The sequence below is a fragment of the Megalops cyprinoides genome, chromosome 4 (assembly GCF_013368585.1).
Source record: "Megalops cyprinoides isolate fMegCyp1 chromosome 4, fMegCyp1.pri, whole genome shotgun sequence".
Classification (NCBI taxonomy): Eukaryota; Metazoa; Chordata; class Actinopteri; order Elopiformes; family Megalopidae; genus Megalops; species Megalops cyprinoides.
The window spans coordinates 36,669,327-36,690,475 of record NC_050586.1 but is presented as its reverse complement, the minus strand read 5'-3'; the positions used below and the strand labels follow the sequence as shown (position 1 = coordinate 36,690,475).

Sequence of the window (21,149 nt, the reverse complement as noted above, 5' to 3'; positions counted from 1 at the left end):
TTGGCTTAGCCACAAAGATTTCGATCGATGAAGGTTTTTTTTTTGCCATAGTAACATGCCACTGTAAACCATTTTAATCACTTTAGAATAGCAGTTTAGAGTCTGAATTGAAATAACAAACGGCATCTGACTGACCTGTGGAATATCCACTTGCAGGTGAACTCCGGTATGATAGACTATTGGACTATTCTGGAATATCCTTTTGAGAAACTGCTAGTGTAATGCAGAGAATATATAGCTGTCTGCTGTCTTCATAGTGCTCAACTGTAGCAGTTTTCTTTTGTGTGAGATTGACACACATCCCATAGTAAGAAATATTTGTGTTTTTGATCATGCTTTGGATATAATCAAAACCATTTTGATTGTGCTTCTGTATCCATTGCATTTGACTGTCCTGTGAGAGATTGCACCCTTATATCAATCTCAGACTAGTACTGTTTTACAAACATGTTACTGGGAACAGGCATGAATGATCGATGATCTTTTTGTTGGAGTATTTGTGCCTATGAAGACATTCAGATACACTTTGTCTTCTGATATATGGGCTTGTATAACACAGGTACGATGCCTGTACTAAGTCATGCACTGCAGCACTGTTAGACCAATGTGTTTCATTGGTTTATGCCTTGCTGTGACAAACAGACAAATGATGACACATGAAATGTTTGTTTGATATGAGTATCTCACATGGAGTCTTCTAAAGAAAAGCTGAAGCTGAAGGGATGAAAAAGGATATGAAGTATTGGTAATAACAATTACATTATGCACCGTCCTTTACTATGTCAGCAAGATGGAAACAACTAATGAGAACAGAGAAATTACCACTAAGTCCTCAAGTCTCTCACGTTTGGTACTAAATTAGCTGGAAACCTTATTGTAGGTGCAGGCAGCAAGAGGAACACAGCATGTACAATGTAAAGGGAAGTGGCTAGCTAAACAGTTTTAGGCAGTGCAGCCATTGGCTGGTCAGATATGATCAAGATTTATCAATGTACTTGACTGTGACTTGTAATGTGCCATGGGATCCATTACGAAATTAACTGACTGATGGCAGCAAAGACATTGGTATCCATAACTGCAGCTGTCTTGCTGAATACAAGGACTTTTTCAAAGAAACCCTATAGCTTACTTAGCATAGGTTGCCACTAAATGTGGCAGTTAGAAAACAGGAGATAGCTGTAGTTACCCACTAAACACAAATTGATAGCCATAATTTCATTACATGATTTCACATCAGAGGGTGACCCCCCTACTTTAGTGTTCACTGCTGGCAGCTGTGTGTCAACCATATTTGATTACTGTTTGTCCTTCTATCTCTCATTCTTTCCTTTGGCTTAATCTCAAATCAAGGAATGTTTGTACTCAATGTAGTAGCATGGCAAAACTCATCAAGCTACATCATGCTTAGACTGTACAAAGGAGCATCATTTTGTATAGTGGATGTGGAGGGTATAGCAGCAGTTTGAAGAGTTTGAAGAATGGTCCCCTTACAATGCTGTGTCACTTATTAGCCCATAGAAAGGAATCCTTATTGTTTGTACAAAAAGGTTCATGTTCTTTTAAAAGCCTAGTTTGGGTGCACTGACCTATAGCATTCTTTATAACATTCTTCTCCCTTGAAAATAGAAGACAAAAACACTGAGTTAATATACCTGCAAGAAATTGTATCTTGTGATGATGTACATTCACTGTAAATTACCAAAACTACAAATTCTGAGTGTCTTAAAATGCGATTAGATTTCCTTCTGTTCTTGGCCATAGCTGGAATCCATTGGAAGTCAGCCAAATCCTGACAGGAGGTAAGGGAAAGAGGAGAGATGTCCAAGGACAGACCTAATTGTTGGCAGCTTTTCAAAACTGAATCTCAGAGCAAGTATACCTTTTGGCAGTAGGCAGGAGGTGGAATGTAATCTTTGTTATTGACAGCCATTTTGTGTTCCTAGCTGCAGTTTTAAGAGGCATGCCACATTTATCTGCTGATCAAAAATCAAGTCTCTATTACACACTTGCTTCCATGTGCTGAAGCCACACTCCATACAGCCTAAAACCATGTTTCACCAGAGGCTGTGAATATTTAAATACATACAGTCATGCCTATGATTGACACATTTCTTAGTTGATCCATTACAGTGTAAGTTTTTGAAATTTTGAAGCCATTGATGCCCATTGTGACAAGAACTTGTCAGTACGGTCTTGTCAAAGGTCCCAATATATTTATCCCTGCTAACAAACATGGAGTCATTATTACCTGAGTGCAGAGGAATATGCTTTGAGACAAAGTGACAGGTTGGCTTAATGCTGCATCTGTGCCTTCATGGCAAATGAACATGGAGATGCTAATCCTATCATCTCAGTGCTGTTCCCCCTATGAGTACAGACTTCATTTGGGACATCAGATCCAGTTTTACACTAATCTACAGGCAAGGTATTTACTGATTAACTCAGGACTTAGTGATGGGGGAGATTATTTGTGCCTGGTGTTTACCTGAAGGTGTCCTGTACTGACATTGTGGGTGACATTTTCTGACTGGAAGAACTTCCAGCGCGGGCGGCTGAGGGACAGCATGACGTTAAAGGTGCTTCCATCGAAGCCCTACTGCGTGCTGCACAGGCTGTTTTGCGTAGACACCTCAGTGAGATGTCGTGCTTCTGAATCACCCGGTGAAAGGAATCCATTGTTCTCCTTGGAGTTCAGACCACAAGTGTGCTCCACTTGTTGTGCTGTGAGATTCTGTTTTTGTTGCAGTATCAGGAAGTAATTAAGGGTGAACTCTGACAGTGCAGTGTTGCTCTCCTGTGCTCTGTCCCTTTTCTTGTGGCCTTTGAAAGAAAAAAAAAAGAACCTCTCTCTTGTACTCACTTGCTTTTTTTCTGTCAAGTTACTGTACGCAGCCAAGATTTTGTTTTTCAAAAGCCAAAGCAAGCTCGCTAGACAAATGAATCAGAAATATGAGGAAGCAGTCAAATTGCCTTGTTTTTTAATGTAGCATTGTTGGTGTGGAATACAGTGTAGGCAAACGGACCAGATAAAACACAACATCTTACCTACTTTATTAACTAAAATATGTAAGTAAAATCATTCTCTTCCCAATATGAAGCAGCTTATGCAAAAGCAAGAAGCTGGCTCTGGATAAATACATGGTGCATTTTCAGCATTTAATGGTAATTGGATTCCCCAGTGCCTCTGTTGTATTTAGAGGAACTGATTAAAACACAAGGTCAGTTTATCTGAATGTAGCTTTAGTTAAGCTTCAGGAACATGATTATATATTAGATGTAGGCCATTAAAAGGTGTTGATGTAAGTTTCCTCTTGCATGCATGAATCTGTTGTTTTGACCTGCGCATTGACATTTTACCAAATACAGCAAGATGACATCTTTGTCCACTCCATTTACTGGTGTAACATCTCATTCAAGCCCTATGCAGCCTCTTGTGCGAAAACACTGATGTGAAAGCAACTGAAGTGATGCCCTAGAAAGTGCAATGAGGAATGATTAAAACCCTCCTGGACTCGCTGAGGATCCTCGGTGATGACTGAGGCTGAATTGAGCACTGTTCCCCTTTCGCGGAACCTGACCCTGGCTGGGAGTGAGCAGCCCCAGTCATTCGCTTGTGCCTTGGTCATGTGTGGCCTGGGTGATGAGTGGGTCTTCTCAAGGTGGACTCCCAGGAATGTCTCCCAGTGCCACCTCCTCCAAAGACCTGTCAAACCCACCTCTCCAGAAGGCCAGTTTTGCCGGTGAGGGGAATTTAATCGCCTCTGTCAACCCGGGGGGTGATGTGACTCCATGAGGCTCATTATGCAGGGCCCAGTCCAGATACGCTAGGTTTTCATTTCAGTGACTGCAAATGCTCCGCTCACTCCGTAACTGACAAGCATTGCCATTCCATTACTGTGGCTAATGATGTATTGGATGTAACAAGACGGCACAGTGAGAATCCTAAACTGTGATGTGTGCGCCTGCTTTCTTGGAGAAAGTTTTCTCTCGTTTCTTTTCCAGGCCATTTTCTAACCGAAAGTCTTGTCACCGGCTCCCATAGTAGCTTAATTAATATAAAATGTGTAATATAACCTCTTACTAAGGTCTGGTTTAGAAATTCAGAGAAGAGGAAATTAATTGGTAAACCTAATGGCAGTCTCCTAGTCTTAGACAATGTCAAATCCTTGTGTGTGAAACCTCAGGTTCTTTGAAAATCTAAAGATAACCGCGAAAGTGACATTGTCGTGGGTGGTGGTACCGGCTTCCTGGTACACTTCTGTGAATCACTGCGATAGAAAGCAGGCTTTTCCCTGTAGAGTTTTGGGCTGGGTGTAGACTAATTTTCCTCCTAGCCTTTTGCTGACACTGGGAGTGTGACCGTTTGTCAGAGCTATTTGTGAGTCTCCCTCAGACCTCTCTGTTCATGGCCTTAAAAGGGGCTGTATTCGGCAGTCCCCTCTTTTCCGTCTGGCCCTGCACGGCAAGGAATCCTTTCACAGATTCAGCAGGGGTGCATGCGTGCTCAGGGAAAAGTGCTAATTCCTTAGCAAGACTGGTCTTTCAAGTTAATGCTCTATCTGCGTAAACTGGCCCAAGAGTACAATCTAATTCTGTTTAATACAGTCTTAACTTCCTTTGCAGTGAAATTGCAGTAGAGCGTTTCCAGTTCACAGAAGAGTGGTCATGAAATGATAACAAATGATAACTAAATAAAATTAAAATGAAGGAGATAAGTATGAAATGCCAGCAGTGACAAAATCTCAGCACCAAAATGGACAGTTAGCACAATAACAAAATGACTGTGAAATGGCCAAACAATGGCGAAGCAGTTATAATTAGATTTAAATGTAGATTCTTATCGTAACTGTGATCACAGCATGATGTTGAACTGATGGAGTCCAGTAGCTCTGTAGGTTTAAGTGACTCAGTCATGGCTATTTTGGGACTGGCTGGTGTGGACTGGCAGTCCACTAAGATTTAATAAACCAAGTTATATTGAATTTGAAGGAGTAGGTGCGTGTAGGTCAGTTAAGCCCTTTGAAGAAAATTTGAACGTTGCCCCCTTGAGTTAGCTGAGTACAATAACGATGAGACAAGTCTCCCCTTATATTTCATGAGGAAAAAGCCTAAAGATTTTCTCCTATATGTGGGAAAGTACAATAAACCTAATTATGCAGTGAACATGGGTCTTTCGCAATCAGCTTGCTGTTCAAACAGCCTACTTGACCAAACATGGTATACTATTACATAAACTGTTTACTTCACTTTAGCATAATATGGGCTGTGTTGGGCAAGAGCAGGTTATTTTCAGGATTTTAAAATGTACATGTAATTACTGAACACTGTATTGTAGACAGATGATCAGATGGCAGGACACTTTTTTCCCAAAGGGTGGATTCATGAATTGATTTTAAAAAACAACACTGTATTTTATATATATTTTTAATTTTTGTTTTGTTTTTTGCCATCACTTTTAGAAGGAATTCTAATGTGTAAATCTGCAGCTGTGACAGTTACATTCTGCACACATTTCTCCTTGATTAAAACTGGAACATCATTCTTAAATAGGAGATTAATGACTATATGTCAATCTCATCAAGCACATTTATTGTCAGGGCATTTCTGTTGGTATGATACCATGCTGGACTGAAGTGTTGAAAGCCATGGTTCTGGTATGTGTGTATAATGTATTATGCAGTCACTGGATAGTGTCTTTGAGAAACTTTGAGTCCTTTGAAGTGGAGTTCATGGTATTTTTTTCCTCTGTGGTTCAGCTGTCACTATTTTCCATTGAAGGTCACAGAACCTTTGGGCACATCTTGATGCTGTATTCCTTAAACACCAACATTTATAAACCCTCGCACCCCATACCCAAGGCCTCTCCATGTCGCTCAAGAAGAGTGACATCCAATTGCCTGGGGGAATAGGCTTCTTTCAGAGCTGCCTTTAAAAATAAACCACATTTCACAAACTGAATCCCCTCAATGTACTTACCACAGCTGGCTGTAGCTTGAGATTTTACAGTATAGTTAACATTTCACTTTAAGCAGAACTTAAACTGAACAAAACCCATTTCACCCAGGCTTTATATTGTAGATTTGGAGCATCAACACTGCCGTAAGTACTGTTTTGGTGTCTCAAAGTATTGTAGTATTCCCAGACTGGCGTCTTTCACATGTGTAGCCATTTTCTGGCTGGACAGGGGACTGATGTGAAGTTTGAAAGTCATGTTAGATGATATGTGAGGCAGCTAGTTGGCAACTCAAGTTTTTAGCTTGGAATTATGACTTGGAATGTCTTTTGAACCATGATCATGAGTACTATGAGTCAATGTGTTACTGTAGTGATTCTGGGAAAAAATACAAAGATATGTGTTCATTTACAGATTTTTTTGTGAGCATTCTGTAGCTATGGTTATCAGTGAATAACAAAGAAGGTGCAATGCCCTTTTTTGAAATTAAGGTGTTGCTAAATGGATACATGGAGTAGAGCATATACAAAGAATTATTGTAGCTGTGTGTCCTCTATTCTTTGTGTTTTGTGGTCTGACTTGTCTGCAAAATGATGCCTCGTCCTTCAGTGAGCTAATGCCTCAGTCAGAAATAATTTTAATAATTAGGTGATTCTGAGTGGAGTGTTTGCATATCGGGACCCTAGTCGAATATGGAGATTGGACCATACATTATTAGAGTGGAAAACAAGTAGTTTTCAACCAATGTGAAAACAAACTAATTTCTCACAGCTCATTTCACACCTAGGTGAGACATCAGAATGCGGAAGACTGGCAGCTGAATGCCAAATGTGCCCTGAACACATTGAGTCTAGCACAAATGGACTATAGCTACATCTTTCAGTTGAATCAACTTTTGCTTTAGTTTGCTTGAATAGCTGGCAAAGACACTTATCACAGGAACAAATATAGCAGTATTATGTAGTAGTATAATATTATAATTTCGTAAATATTAACTATATAATATATAATCAATAAAGTTACATCGAATTCCTGGAAGATATTGTGAATACAGCATACAAGGAGGGCTGTGTAACAGACCACAAAAGTGAGATTCCAATGCATATTAATATGCATGTTAATCTGTTATTTTTCATGTTTTTTTTCCAAATATTCCTTTTATCCTTCCTAACGTGACTCTATTTTCATGGTACTGCAGTTGGAGTCGCCAGGTTGTGACAGGGCGAAAAAACAAAAATTGAGCACCTACCGTAGAAATCAAAACAGAGTTATATGACAGTTTACCCCATGGGCCTGACTGACAAGGCATAACAGGAGGGAAAAGGCCTTGAGAGGGTTGGAGAGACATCATAACCTGTGTCCATTTGGGCTCTGTTACGTTCCTGTGGTAAACGGTCTCATCCCTGTAATGATATCTGTAACTCCCTCCAGGAAGCAGGCCTTGGGAGGGCTGCATCAGTCCTTATCTGCCATGTGATATTATCACCAGGATGATTCATCGACTGGTACCAGTCACTCATTCTCACACGGAGGAGACTTGGAACGGAAGTAATGGACTGGGAGTAGTCTGACCAGCGTGTTACATGGCACGGTTTCCCTGAAAAGGGGACAGGTTGTCATTGCTCAGCGGTGTCTCAGTGGTATTGCGGGGAGGGATGGCTAATGGATTGGCAGTGTACATAAGAGATTGGTGCAGCACTGTACTTTACAAAAAAGCAAGTTGTCAGACTTGGACCATTAAACATTGATTTATTCTTGTTCCTGACTACTGAATTACTGGATAGGAAAGCCAACAAATGTACAAGAAAAAGGGAGATTTGTATTCCTGATTGGTGTCCCTCTTGCTGTGTATGATGAACGGCTTTATGTTCTTGAAGTATAAGTCATATGTAGCACAGATATGCAGTTCTCAATACATTAAGGAAAGGTAGCTTTTTCAATGTGGAGTGACAAAAGTTGCTAGTACAAATCTAATGGTTTGCATTCATTAGGTCACTCAAATGGGATGGTCTTACACTGGCAGTTGTTACCAGTGGTCAAGTTCAAGTCTTTCAGCTGTCATCTGTCAGACATTCACAAGAGAAAATTGTATTAAATGCAGGCTGACTCCAGGCAAAGGGCCTTTGAGTTGTAAGAGCAATTGGGCAAAGTCTGTGAGTAGAGCACTGAACCTGGGTACGCCAAGTCAATACAAATCAATACCAGCATGACATGGAAGGCGGCGGAGATGCCGAAGTCGGCAAACCAAGCAGTTATCCTTTATAACCGCGTTTTCCATTTGATAAGGAACTTCAGTGCCCACAACTCCAGGGCAAATCTTTTCTTCAAAATCCTCAAAGCAACAGCTGAGTCTTATTTGATTTTCTATTGCTTGTCATGTTACAAAATTATAGCCAAGCAACCACCATGCCCCCAATATCTAGAAGCTTCCAAAATGTTTTGTCTATGAATTTAATTCGATTTGATATGCTTAGAGTGATCTCAGAAGAAAAGCCATTTGGCATGTGAATAACTAAAGACCAAAAAACTGTCATTCAAGAAAATTGTAGGTTGAGGTTTAAGTGCTCTCTTCTAATAAGAGTTCTATATTTTTGCATCAAGCTTCATAAAAATGTTGTGGTTAACATTCTCTAAGGATTGCTCAACTTTCTGCCTCAGTGAGTTCAGTGTGCTAAGGATCAAATGTCTGGGTTGTTGTGCAATGCAATTGTATGCTGTCATTGAAGGACAGATTTGGGAAATATGGTTTACTATATGCATTAACAGGAAAATATATGAATGACTCTGAATCTGGAAGCTGCCTCTTATCTCTGTCAGAAAGTGGCTAATGACATTTACATTGTCATCTCGGTACTGTTAGAGCAGTCATCAGTATCAGTTTTGCTGACTTGAGGACCTGGCAGGTAATCATTGAGCACTAGCTCTATCAGCGAAGAGTGAGGGCTGTCAGATACAGGGGCAGTCTTTGAACACTTTTGTGTATGCAGAGTGTGAAATATTGATCTGCCAGCTGACCTGGGGGTCACAAAGGCTTCATCCTTTTGCACTGCACATTAGTGCAGGAAGGCTGCCGCCCATCTATCAAAATGGTGCCTCCCTGCCCCTCGGACCCACGCGGGGAGCCCGTAAATGAAACGTGTCACATCTGCCCGGCCCGTCCCCCAGTGGCTTCATTTGACATCGTCCAGGGAAGGGCAGTGGCCTGTCAAAAGCAGGCCCAGAAGGGTCCCTGACCTCTAGGATTTACTGTGGGAAGGTCTGCTCCACACCTTGACAGCCGTTGGAGGGCTGGTTGCCCTAGAAACAGGGCGGCGCTGCCCAGAGGGGGGTTTGGGGATGACTGTGTTTTGGGGCATTTTCCTCTCTTCGTTGCAGCCTGAGCTTTGACCTCTTCTTTTGACTGGGCAGCAGTCCTCTGTCGCAGACAGAACCAGGGAGCATGCTTTGTCAGTAAGACCATTTAAGTTTCACCACACTGCAAGTATGTTCTATATGTAACACAAGGCAATTCTTATATTTTAAAAGGCCACTCTGGTGGGTCGTAGGATTGTCAATGAGATTTACTCTATGCCTTGCAGGTCATCACACACAGTGTGAGAACCAATTTATTGCCATATACTTGATAAAAATAACTGGTTAATCATTTTGCTAAGAAGCAAAATGCTACTTATGAGCTACTGTGCTACTGTTACTACTCTAACCTCCCTTTTGTATAGTACCTTTCATGTGCAAATATCTCAGTCCCTTCACAACAGTAGATGCTATTACAAAATGATTAATTAGCAATGTTTGCACATTAGGTTACAAATGAATGAGCGGTATACTAAGGCAAATTGCTTAAATATTACCAAGTATTACAGCAGAAAGGAGGAACACAAATCAGCAGACAGCAAATATGTAAAAATGTATGATCTGAAACTAACTCCAGCGGGTGCAGTCTTGCACTGGTTTATGCAAACTGTCCCCCAAATGTTACGGTTCCTACTTTTAAACTCCCACTTCCACCAGTGTCTCCACCGCTTCTATTCTGCGCTGTAATAAGCAAGGGATTTCTGCTGTGAAAATGGATAAGCCCACTGCAGGGATGGGGTCAGGTCGGGACTGGAATTGAAAATGTGCGGCCATTTCCAATTCAAATGCGATCACGTGCGGATTTGGGAACTGAAGCGGAATTTCAGGTTCTGAGGGCTCTGGAACCGGAACCGAATTCAATTTGACACTGTGAAGGAAGCAGAATTAAAGGGAAGCCTTTGCTGTTCCTGCCATACCTTAGGGGACACCTGCCAGGGTTGGCAACTTGAAATTGTTCTTTTCCAGGTCTACGAATGCAGAGACCTGTGTCGAGGCATGAGCATAGAGGAGCATGGATGTGGGCTGTTGCTGGCTCGTCTGCTCACACTCTTGACTCTTGAACTCAAATGTTTGGGTAGTACTAATAAGGACATTTTTTATGCTGTAACCAAGTGTGTGTACGTGTGTGTGATTTATAAACTGATGCAGAGAACAGGAAATTGTGTAAATGTAGATATCTTTTAAGTTCTTTTATTCACTTTTATATGCATAGAAGAGCAAGCTACCCGAAATGTGTGGTATTGCACAACAAGATATTCCTTTCAAGGACCATTGGCTCAAAGTACATTTTGGTTGTAAGGATGAGTATTTGGCTCTTGGGAGTTTATTTCAGGATAATCTGACATTCTTGTCTGACCACCATGAAAGGTTACATTTCCCAAGCCTGACTCGTGGCAAAGGTCGCTGGGAGGAATTGTGTTTTGTCTTTGAAGTTGAAATGTAACATTTGTTTTTTTAGACTTGTATGTGCACATATTCCCTACATAGACAAGTCTGAGAGGTCAGGGTTTCGGTTTCTATGTTTGTTCATCTCATGTGGTTTCATAAATAAACATGGTGAAGCAGAAAGGTTTGCAGATAAGGACTGTGCTGGCAAATAAAACAGTTATCATTGGATGAGATTATGGTACATTGTGGCTTTTGTATTTAACAGCTCAGCATTTATGTTTCTTTTAAAATGTATTTTACGAAATGCTAAATGGTAAATGCAGAGAATGAATATACTTGAACATGTAGCTTGTTGTAAAAGCAACATTTGGGCTCCAGTACTACTTTGGCAGTTTCATTTTAATGTAATTAAGAGGTCAGTCTATTAAACATTTATGCTCTCAGTGGCAGTAAAACTAATGAAATCAAAGAGTACCTGCTCCTATATGTCTGTACCTTATTGCAGAATTGATTTTCAAAAGCTGTTAAGTGTTCCTGCCATTTCATAATTTGTTTCTATGTGTCAGTAAGTGGTATGACATAATATTTAATAGTCAACATCAATAATTTTGTCTTACTCAATTTCTGTTTTTCTACCAAGTGCATAATCAGCAAGGCAGGATTTTTTTGTTCTTAAAGACAGGCATTCAAATGGAAAATTGCTCAACTTATTTGTGTCCTCATAGTTGAAGAGTGTAATATCAGTAGATTTGTAGTTTGTTTGTTACATAAACCTGCTTTGTGAAAGTAATATTCAGTTAACACAGACACTTAACCCTTCCCACATTGATGCTATTCCTTGCTTGTCAATGTGCCTTTCATCCTTCAGTTTTCAAGGTAGCTGAATCATTTCAATGTGACAACGAATGGCTGCGCCAGGTTTCCCCAAACACATTTTTATTTCTGCTACCTGTGCCCACACAAACATGAAGGAACACTACAGAGGGACACAGCTGCTGGGTGCCATGGCAGAAAACAACCTCGCAGTCCAGCCCGAATATTTCCAGACCTGAAAGCGTAGAAAGAGTGAGGTCCCACTGTGAATGACCCTCCCTCCCGCTGTGCTGAACCCATTCAGGCATCCTCAGTCAGTGCCACGTTGGCTAATGAAAAAATGGCCGTATTAAGAGGATGTCTTGTTAGCGTGCAGTTGGTGTTCAACTGTACAGAGCGAGATGTCCTTTCACCACAGGGTGACCCAGTTCTGAGAAAAACACACTGTTTCAAGCGACCTGTGGTTTAATGTGTCTGTGTCTGAACCGAGGCTCACTGCCACCTCCGCAAAGCAAATCTGTAGGCAGACGTGGTTATGAAATACTTGTCTTACACTGGCTGTGTAGAGTTATGGCGCAACTGTAATTGAGGGATTAAATCCTACTCGAAAAGGTGTAGGCATGTTTAAAAGGACTGCAAGATTAAAGGTCTGGCTTTATTCTCATTGATGGGAGCTGTGATACATGCCTTTAATTTCTGTAGCCAGCTTAAAGGGCAGTGGTTGTTGATCATAGACCTGCAGTTAAGAGCAGATTCTGACCTTAAAGTGTATCATTTATTCATGGTAGTACTGTTCTTGTTTATGAAAATTAATGTACAGTAGGCTTTTTTTTTTACTTCAGTTTTGATGATTTTATCTTCACTGTGTTGTACTCTGCATTGTGTTTATGTAGTGACTGTCCAGTGTCAGACTAACGAATAGGTTGGTTTGTGTAGGGGAAATATGTCACCTTTTTTTTGAGCAGTGGCCTTAGTGGTTAGTGGCCACTTTGACCTCGAACGGTTTTGGTTTTAGTCATCAGTTGAATCATACAGAAGACAAAAGAATGGAAATGATGCCAGCTGCCTCTCTGTTTGACACCCTGCATTAGGAGAAATGGTCGTGGGCAAAGGACCTGTGATTGACTGGTGTGCTGTCCGGGGGGTGTGCTTGTACCTCAGCTGCCTCTTGTCTCAGATGTCAGGATAAACTCTGACCCTGTGAGTCACTTTACTCGGACACGGCTGCTTACTACTGTTACTAGAATGAAGAGTAGTGCTTGGTGTGAGAAAAGGCCAAAATAATGATAGATCAGTCACTACATTATTCCCATATGCCTGTAACCAGTCTGACACTGAAAACAGACCATCCAGTCCCTGTCAGTGTTCACTTGTCAGTGGTTACATAATGAGTATCCAATGTAGAGACACTGTTAGTATAAGAGCAGCAAGTTTATGACTCAGTTTTGACCTGATGCATTTTGAGGAGGCGGTATTCTGGAAAGTGTAAGATTAGTTTCCGTAGTGTGTTTGGGCAGCCAAGCTTGCCACTGTTTTTTAGTGCTAAAAACCCCTCTTTTACTACATTGATCAACATTTTCTTTGAATGAACTCTTTGTTTTTATCTTTGTGATGAAAGTATGTGTTGAAATTGTGCTTTGAAGATTCTGCACATTGGGAAAAATGCACATTTCCCATTTTTTTTTTGGAACAGGTGCACCTCATGTGTCTATCATTAACTTATTTATGCACACTGTTTTGACACTAGCTTTAAATGAACTGCTGTTTGGAGAATGTGGGAGACTGAGATTTATGGTGATGCAGGAAACATGACAGGTGTGAACAATGGTGCACATTACATTAATGCATTAATGTTTGTTGAACACGCTGTGCATGCCCATGCACCTCCTACTATTACACATAAGGCTAGTATTTAGGTGCGTTTATTTAACTGTGTGAAGCTGATGTCACCTCAAGGCAGTTTTTTTCATGTTGCCAGCCTTATTTTATATGTATTTTCATGCATTCATTTATTTTGCAAATTGATTTATAGAAAACACATCATTTTACAGCTCGCCAGAAAAAAGTAATAGGCTCCTTCACAAAGACCTTTTCAGGCAAATTGAATCTTAAAAAAAGAAAACCTTAGAATAGTCTGCCAGTTATAGTAGAAACTACATACACAGGGGAACTCTGTACCTTTTAAAAGATCACATTTCTGTTCCTACTGGAGATACAGACTAGATACACCTGGGCGTCCATTTATTTTAAAGCTAGCTTTTCTCAAAGGGGTTTAGTATGTGGTTTTTCTGGCTGGTTTTTGGTAGAGTATACTTTCTCTGGCTTTTTATTACTTCTCTTGTATTGTCATGGTGCAGGCATTGTTCATTTCTCAGTTATAAAACTAACTCATAAAAAAATAAAAAATAATTAATGTACATTATCTAATAATTTAATAATCAGGTGAAGCGTGCTTTTGAACTTGTCTCCTTGAGAGTTTATGGTAGGCTGATACAGAAGTCTGTGTGCTTAATACTACTAATAGATGTGAGGTGGCAGGCTTCAAAATCTCTTGGATGAAATATTTTTTGATGCTTACATGTGTGAACGTGTGGGTATTTGGAGGTGTTAGATATTGATATTGCGTGGGAATTATGACACTTCTGTCTCGATGCTAAAAATACATTGGGGCAAGTGTTGCCTCATGGCCTTTCTGAGGCTTGTAACTGCACAGGTGACAGGTTTTTTTGGTCACAGAAGCATACTCATCACCTTTTTTAGAGGTTTTGATGTGGAATTCCTTGATTACCACTTATCTCAGAAGTAGTGCGATCAGTCAGCAGACCGCTGTAGCGGACAAATTAGGTAGCTGAATATGTAATTGCACTCCTTTTTAGTGACTGGCCTTGTGCTTCCCAGGAATTTGTGGAAAATTCCAGCCAAATGGCCCTGGTTGTACAAATAATGGATTCATGCTGAAACCTGGATCTGGTCCTGTAGTACCTGTGGTTTTGGTTAAAGGATATCAGCTTAAATATTCACGGCAGAAATATGCTACTGACCCCCAATGCAGTTCACAGACTGTTCTAGGCGTGCATTTTGGCACACAACCTACTATCATGGATGAGTAAGGGTATACATATTTACAAGTGTAAAAATGTCTCATTTTTACATTGTTTCTGGAAGCAGAAACCCTTCTTGTGATTTCTTGAATGATAAAAAATTCATTAGATGAATAATAAAAGCATTATTCCAAAGTTCAGGCTTTCTCAACTCAATGTTTGTCTCCCTCTCTCTTCTCTTCCCACAGTTTCACCTCAGAAAATTTGCCTTCTTATTGGATTTATAGGCTTTCAGGAGCAATAACAACGTCTGACACCTGAGCCCTCATTGACTGGGATAGCTGAGAGCGGTTGACTTGACAGGTTCACTCCTGGTATCTGGTTCGCTCCTGGTCTCTGTGTCCCGATTGAACATCGGGAGCATCGATGGAGCAGAGAGAACTCACTGGCTCGACCCGGCCAAAGGGGGGTGAGGCTGAATTCTACCCCCCTGGGTGTGCAGCAAGTCGGAGTGACCTCTCGGAGGGCGTGGGAAGCCACCTGCCCACCCCGGGGAAGGGGCTCCCTATGGCGGGGGAGCGGATGGACCCTGATGAAGAGGACGACTTGGGGCTGGGCAGGGACGTGGACGACAACTCGAACCCGGACAGCGAGAAGTGGTCGCAGGGCGACGGGCTGGAGGAGCAGGAGTTCTCCATCAAGGAGGCCAGCTTCTCAGAGGGCAGCCTTAAGCTGAAGATCCAGACCACCAAGAGGGCTAAGAAGCCCCCCAAGAGCCTGGAGAACTACATCTGCCCCCCGGAGATCCGCATCACCATCAAACAGCCTGGAGAGCAGAAAGTGGCCAAGCAGGGCAGGAGCAGCGGCAAGGGGGGCAAGGAGGAGGACAAAGGGCCTCCCAAAAAGAAGGTAAGCACCCCTGAAATGTAATGGAAGGAGGCTGTATTTGAGTTCGGATTGGTCATGGTGTCAGAGCTTAACCTGATTTCGGAGGCATGAGGCAGTTTGACTTACAAGTAAACCCCCTGGACAGGGTGCCAATCCATTGTTGGCCCATTACCCCAGTCCATCTCTTTAATGCCAAATGACAAGCATAAAGGTGATGGTTAACATGTCTTTGTTATGATGTGGTTGGGGAGTGACCCTGCTACATGGTGAACAGCTTGGCCAATTAAAAGGATACATACATCCAGTCCCATACACATTCAGCCTTTGTTGGCCCTTTTCGACAAGATCCGGTAATTTTAATATGAACCTTTTGCAATTATTTTATTATAAAAACTTTTGTACTTGCTGGAAGTGCAAGGTTTTTCTTCTGGTGTGTTGAGTAAGGATAGAATCATTACCCTATTTCAATATTAGGAGGATGTCTGGTGACAATATGTAATGTATGGGCAAAGTTCTACATGCAAAATAACATTTTTCAGCTGAAATCAGTCCAGATCAGCTCAGGTACTTTAGCTAAATGTCAAATGTCAATTTTTATTTGATACTGTTATACAGACACAGATATTGTTTTTTGCTGTCATTAATTTGCTAGCTGTGCTAGCTGTGTTTTAGTCTTTAGAATATTTAATATGATGTATCTGTTTCTATTACATATCACCCAGCTCATGTTACTTGATGACGCCAAATAATTGTAAATATTGTAATCCTTCAGGTATAAAAGATAAACTGCACGCCAGGCTAATGCTAGCCAGCATTCTACCATATGTGGGCATGAACTGAATTTTTAAAACTATAGACTCATTACAGAAGTACTATACATTAATCATGTTAGTCACGTTATCACATCTAATTTATCAGATGATTTCAGGTTACTCATTTCCTTGATACAAATGGTACACAGAGTAGCATGCTTAAGGTTAGCCCAGCAAGTTTAACATATTCTGCAGCCTATAGCGCTACTGACCATGAAATGCTCTGTGTGATTGGCCTTGGACTAAATGCTAGTGCAGTGAACTGCTTCCATCCTTTAGCCTTTGTGAGGAAGGCAGTCACTGTTTTGGATTTCTGATCTTCACCCAGGAGACTCTTAAAATTGGCTTCGATAAGAAGTATCCATTCAGCAAAAATGTTATTGATGTTCATTAAGTTTTACAATGATTTGGCTGTTAAAAATCTTCTTACAAAGGCAGTACAATTTAACCATACTCAGACACTCCAGAAAAAAGATAATAAATCTGTAATATGTGGGAATTAGATAATGGAGTTGGGTGCCTTTTGTCCCACAAAAAATCACAACCCTGTTAAGAGAGATGTATTTTAAATGCTAATTTTTGCTAATGTCTGCTCCTTACCTTCCCTCCTTTGATCCAGTGGGGTTGTTCTTCTGCAGCTCCATTGTTCGTCTGCTCATTTAAAAAACAATTTTGTTCCAGTTTTTTTGCAAAGATGGCACAATTTGGTTCTCTGCTTCACCGTCTGCTCCAGCTCATTCAGCTGGCCCTTCTTGATGTCGCTTGACGGGGGAGTGCGGCGTGCGTCACGAAGCAGTCTCTGTTGAAGCCATTAACCTTTACCGACATTTAACACAATGGATTCACGGGCTCCGAGCGAACTTTGCATCTAGCTGAATCTTCACTTTGGTCAAGAGTGCGCTCCTCTGGCTCAGGAAGCCATTTGCTATCCGAAGGCAGTGTAACTAAAAAGTTAATTGACTGGCGAGCGACAGTGCCGAACACACAAGGCTTGGCGTTCTGCATGCTCTGTTTGTGTGCAAACCCACTGCTGGATGTACATTTAGAGATTTTCAGGATGTGATCCTAGCATGATCTTCATCACTTGCGTCGTATATAATATCGGTAATTTCACATAGACCTACATGGTCATGAGTAATCAGTTTTTCCACCACTTTGCTAAAGGTCATAGCAGCCCACTAGCAATATCCTAACTGTTATTTATGTGTAGGAAACATTGGTCTGTAATGAAAAAAAACATGTTGGTTTTGGCTTATTTACGTACAGTGTAAGTGGGAGGTGAAAGGTCATACAACCACAATAACTAGCTCTTAGACTCTGTAGCTCAGGATAGCAGAACGAAAGGTACATGTATGTCAAGAGCTCAGAGTGTATAAGTGTGTTCGTATAGTATGTATGTAAAAAGGCCTAACATTAATCCAAGCCCTGTTATTGAGCTGGGCTGGAACACCCATTTAACTCACACATTGTCTGTCTACAGAGAGCAGCAGTAAGCACCTACAATTTCCCACAACAGATACGTTGTTGTTTTTTTTCTCCCTCTCTCTCTCTCTCGTGCTCTCTCTTTCTTTTGGTGAAAACGAAGGCAGGAAAGGGGAGAGTGGAGGCTTCTGGGAGAGAATGAAAGGAAAGGATTGTGATACCGCAGCTCGACCCTGTAATTTAATATAATTAGGGAGAAAATGCTTGCTTGCAGAAGCAAAGTGGAACTGCCAGCATCAGCAGCTTTCAGTAAGAGCACCGGAGCTCAAATTGATTCTTTTTTTTCCCCACAACATTGAGGAATTTGGTTGTTAACCTCTCAGTATAAGAGCGTCTGCAAGTGTCTTGTCGTTTGCACGAAGGGCACTGGTCATATTTCCAGCGCTCATAAATTAGCTCTGAGAGAGATGTGTTTTTGTTTGTATGTATATATATATATTTGGTATATTTTTGGTAGTGCCGTGTGACTAATCATTGATGGAATACTACAGCAAGACCTCTTATCAGCCTCAAATATGTAGGAAACCTAACCTTAATGTATGACATAAAGTTTCTAAATTAACACAGCACATTTATGTGCATAACAGTGCCTCCCATTTACTCTGTTTGAATACCTCGGACTGTAGAATGCAGTATGTGCAGCATATTGGTAAATGGAATGCGTAGATGGTAGTTGTGTTTGTATTTTGTTAGCCAGCCTGAGATCAAATCTGGGACAGTATCACACAATAGCCAGGGTCACATCTTTTAAAAGGCACCAGTTTCTCAGCAACATGGGATGATCAATCACCTGCCGACTCTGGCTGCACATTGATTGCAGCTTGAAACCAAAACACAATTCCACTCTTCGTTTGGAAGCTGCGTTTCCGAACCCAGTTACCGGCTTTGCCAGCAAATTGTTTGCTCGCGTTTTGAGCTGAGCAGGTGGCAACTCTTAACCGTGGCCGGTGCCTAATTAACGATCTGTTTCGGAAACGCAGCTGGCCCGGTAAGCCATAGGTTGCGGTGTCTGGCTGGGGGCTAAACTTCACGGGTGAACGGTTTTGAGAGGGGGAGAGGGGAGAGAGGCCGAGACAGAGATGGCCCGACAGCCTGACGTCCGGCTATCTCGTCCAGGCATCTCCACATCGACCGAGACAGAAGGTCAAAAGGGACCTGAAGGACAAAGGGGGTTAGCAGCACACCACAGCCAGAGGGAGGGCAGAACACCATGCATCAGGCCTGGCACTATTGACTGCTGTGGTGAGGGGAAGGGAAGGGGGTGTCGTTAACACTTTTGTGCGGAAATGCTTAGTGTATAAGGGGGTCTGGAGGTCTTAGTAGATGTTTAGGTTGTTGTAATTCATCATTATTATTACGTTTTTGCTATAGTGGAAGTACTTGGAGCTTAATAGTAGTAGTAGTAGTAATAATAATAATAAGTCAGCATTACATTTTCTGGCTGGCTGAATATGTTTTTATTTCTCACCGTCAGCAAAGCAAAGGGAAAACTGCATATTATTTTATTTCAGAGGATTCAGAGCCCAGTTATTAATACAGCCAAAAAGAGGGGGAAGAAATCCCTCAGACTGTAAATTTACCTGGAATTAGAAAAAAGGTGCTGCTTCTGTCCCGGGGAAAAAAAAGAAAGCTCTCCACTTCAGAGTTGGGTCTCCGTGAGGTCGAAATGGAAGCAGCTCTCACAATGGTCTCATCGTCAGGGACAGAGGACAAAATGTGAGAGTCAACACTATCTTCCCCTCAGATCTCCCCGGTTACAAGCCGTCTGAGGTCAGGGGTCAGGGTGTAATTGAAACTGGTCAGGGCTTGCTGAGAATAGGGCTTACATCAACCGCTGGGACTGTGACAGCTGCTCTCTCCGCACACTCCATTTGCGGCAGCAGCCCATTTCATATCTGCACTGAAATCACAACACCGGAGCCAGGACACTCTGACAAGGCGCTCCCGACGCTTCGGATCGATATTTTTACATTTACAACATAACAGCATTTCTGTTTGTACACTTTAATGTGGAATAGTCTTTTTTGGGGGGGAGGGGTGGCAGTGGGGAGGGGGATGGTGGTCCTTCGGGGAATAGGGGGATATGAGTGTGGCAGCGTTGAAGTGTTTTCGACCCACATGACAGCGCAGCAAAACGCTTGACTTGCGATATGCTGAGCCGGGTTGCCTGCCATCTTTGTCATTAAGTGTGAAAGCAAAGACCCAGTCCATGTAATTAGGTGGCCTGACTGCGCTGCGAAATGGTGTGCTGGCTACATTATGCCGGGTGCCAATTCACATTAGTATTCAGGGGCATTGCAAATGGTATTTATTGCCTTTTTTCCATTCAGAGGTAGCAGATCAAATCATTTTCCGGAGATGTCTGGCTTTGCCCCTCTGATTCACTCATTTCAAATCATTGCAAGGCGGGATAAAATGGGGTTTGATTGAACGAGCCGGTGATGGTGAGTTTTGACATTATCTGCCTCGGTCGATGCGACTTGAATCCTGTCATTTGAAAACTCATAAATAAACATAAGTGCAGGGAGATGATTTAGCTAAATGAATCATTTAAATGACTCCGCAACGCATCTGTGGACTACCTGAAATTAAATTAGTGCCTGTAAGGTTTCTTTTTTTTTCTTTTCAGTCCACGCCTGTTATGTGACAAGGCCAGATATTCGAAATGGTTGTCCCTCAGCCAGGTTAATACCTATAACTGTGCTTTGGCCATTTAAGTCTGTAGTCATTGCCCTGGAATTGGTTGGACTGTAACACTGTGGCTAGCGATAGCATCGGGAAGGCGGATTTTTCTTTACTGAAGAGGGAAAATTTGACGGGAAGGATAGCGGACTGGTGTCCATCTCTGCCCTGTCCTCTCCTAACAGGCCTGTCAGATCACGCTCCGGCCCGAGTTGATGGAGAGGAACAGGTTAAATAAATGAGGGATTGTGTTTGGGTTAAATGCTGCCTTTGTGCCGTAATGATTGGGGAGTCTGGCACGGAACAGATGGGCTACCTCCATGTCTCATTGTGTCTGGGTCCCTTTTTTTTCATTTTGGCTGAACTAATAGGCCAGATGGTGGCAAAGAGGAAAGGCCAACAAGTGAGGCTCGGCATATGGGGAGCCTGTTTAAAACGGGACCCCGCTGGGGTGGGGGTTGGGGATAGGGTGTGTGATACAATAGAAGGTAATTAAGGACAGGACTTTACATTACCGAAAAAAGGTGCAGGCCTTTGTCGAATGCTAAATATTTCCTCGAAAATAGCCCCCGAATCAAACGTCTCAATGTCATGCGGTAAAAGGCGGTGATGGATCCTCCGAATGTGGTTTTGGTTTTTTAAAGGTACAGTGCGCACGCATATGTGCTTGTAGCCTGGTAGGGGAAGTGCTGTCATGTTAAGTTATTGTCACCGAGCGTAGTGAGGGCAAACATCTCG

At 41.9% G+C, this 21,149-nt stretch overlaps 1 protein-coding gene across 1 annotated transcript in view; it reads left to right on the top strand.

Annotated features, from left to right (window-relative positions):
- Window positions 1–21,149, top strand: part of setbp1 (SET binding protein 1) — a 69,760-nt gene that overhangs the window by 2,395 nt on the left and 46,216 nt on the right. The window contains exon 2 of the mRNA XM_036526405.1: window positions 14,796–15,456. Within this exon, the coding sequence (XP_036382298.1) occupies window positions 14,974–15,456 (483 nt within the window). The 5' untranslated portion in view covers window positions 14,796–14,973. The remainder of the gene's footprint in view (window positions 1–14,795; window positions 15,457–21,149) is intronic.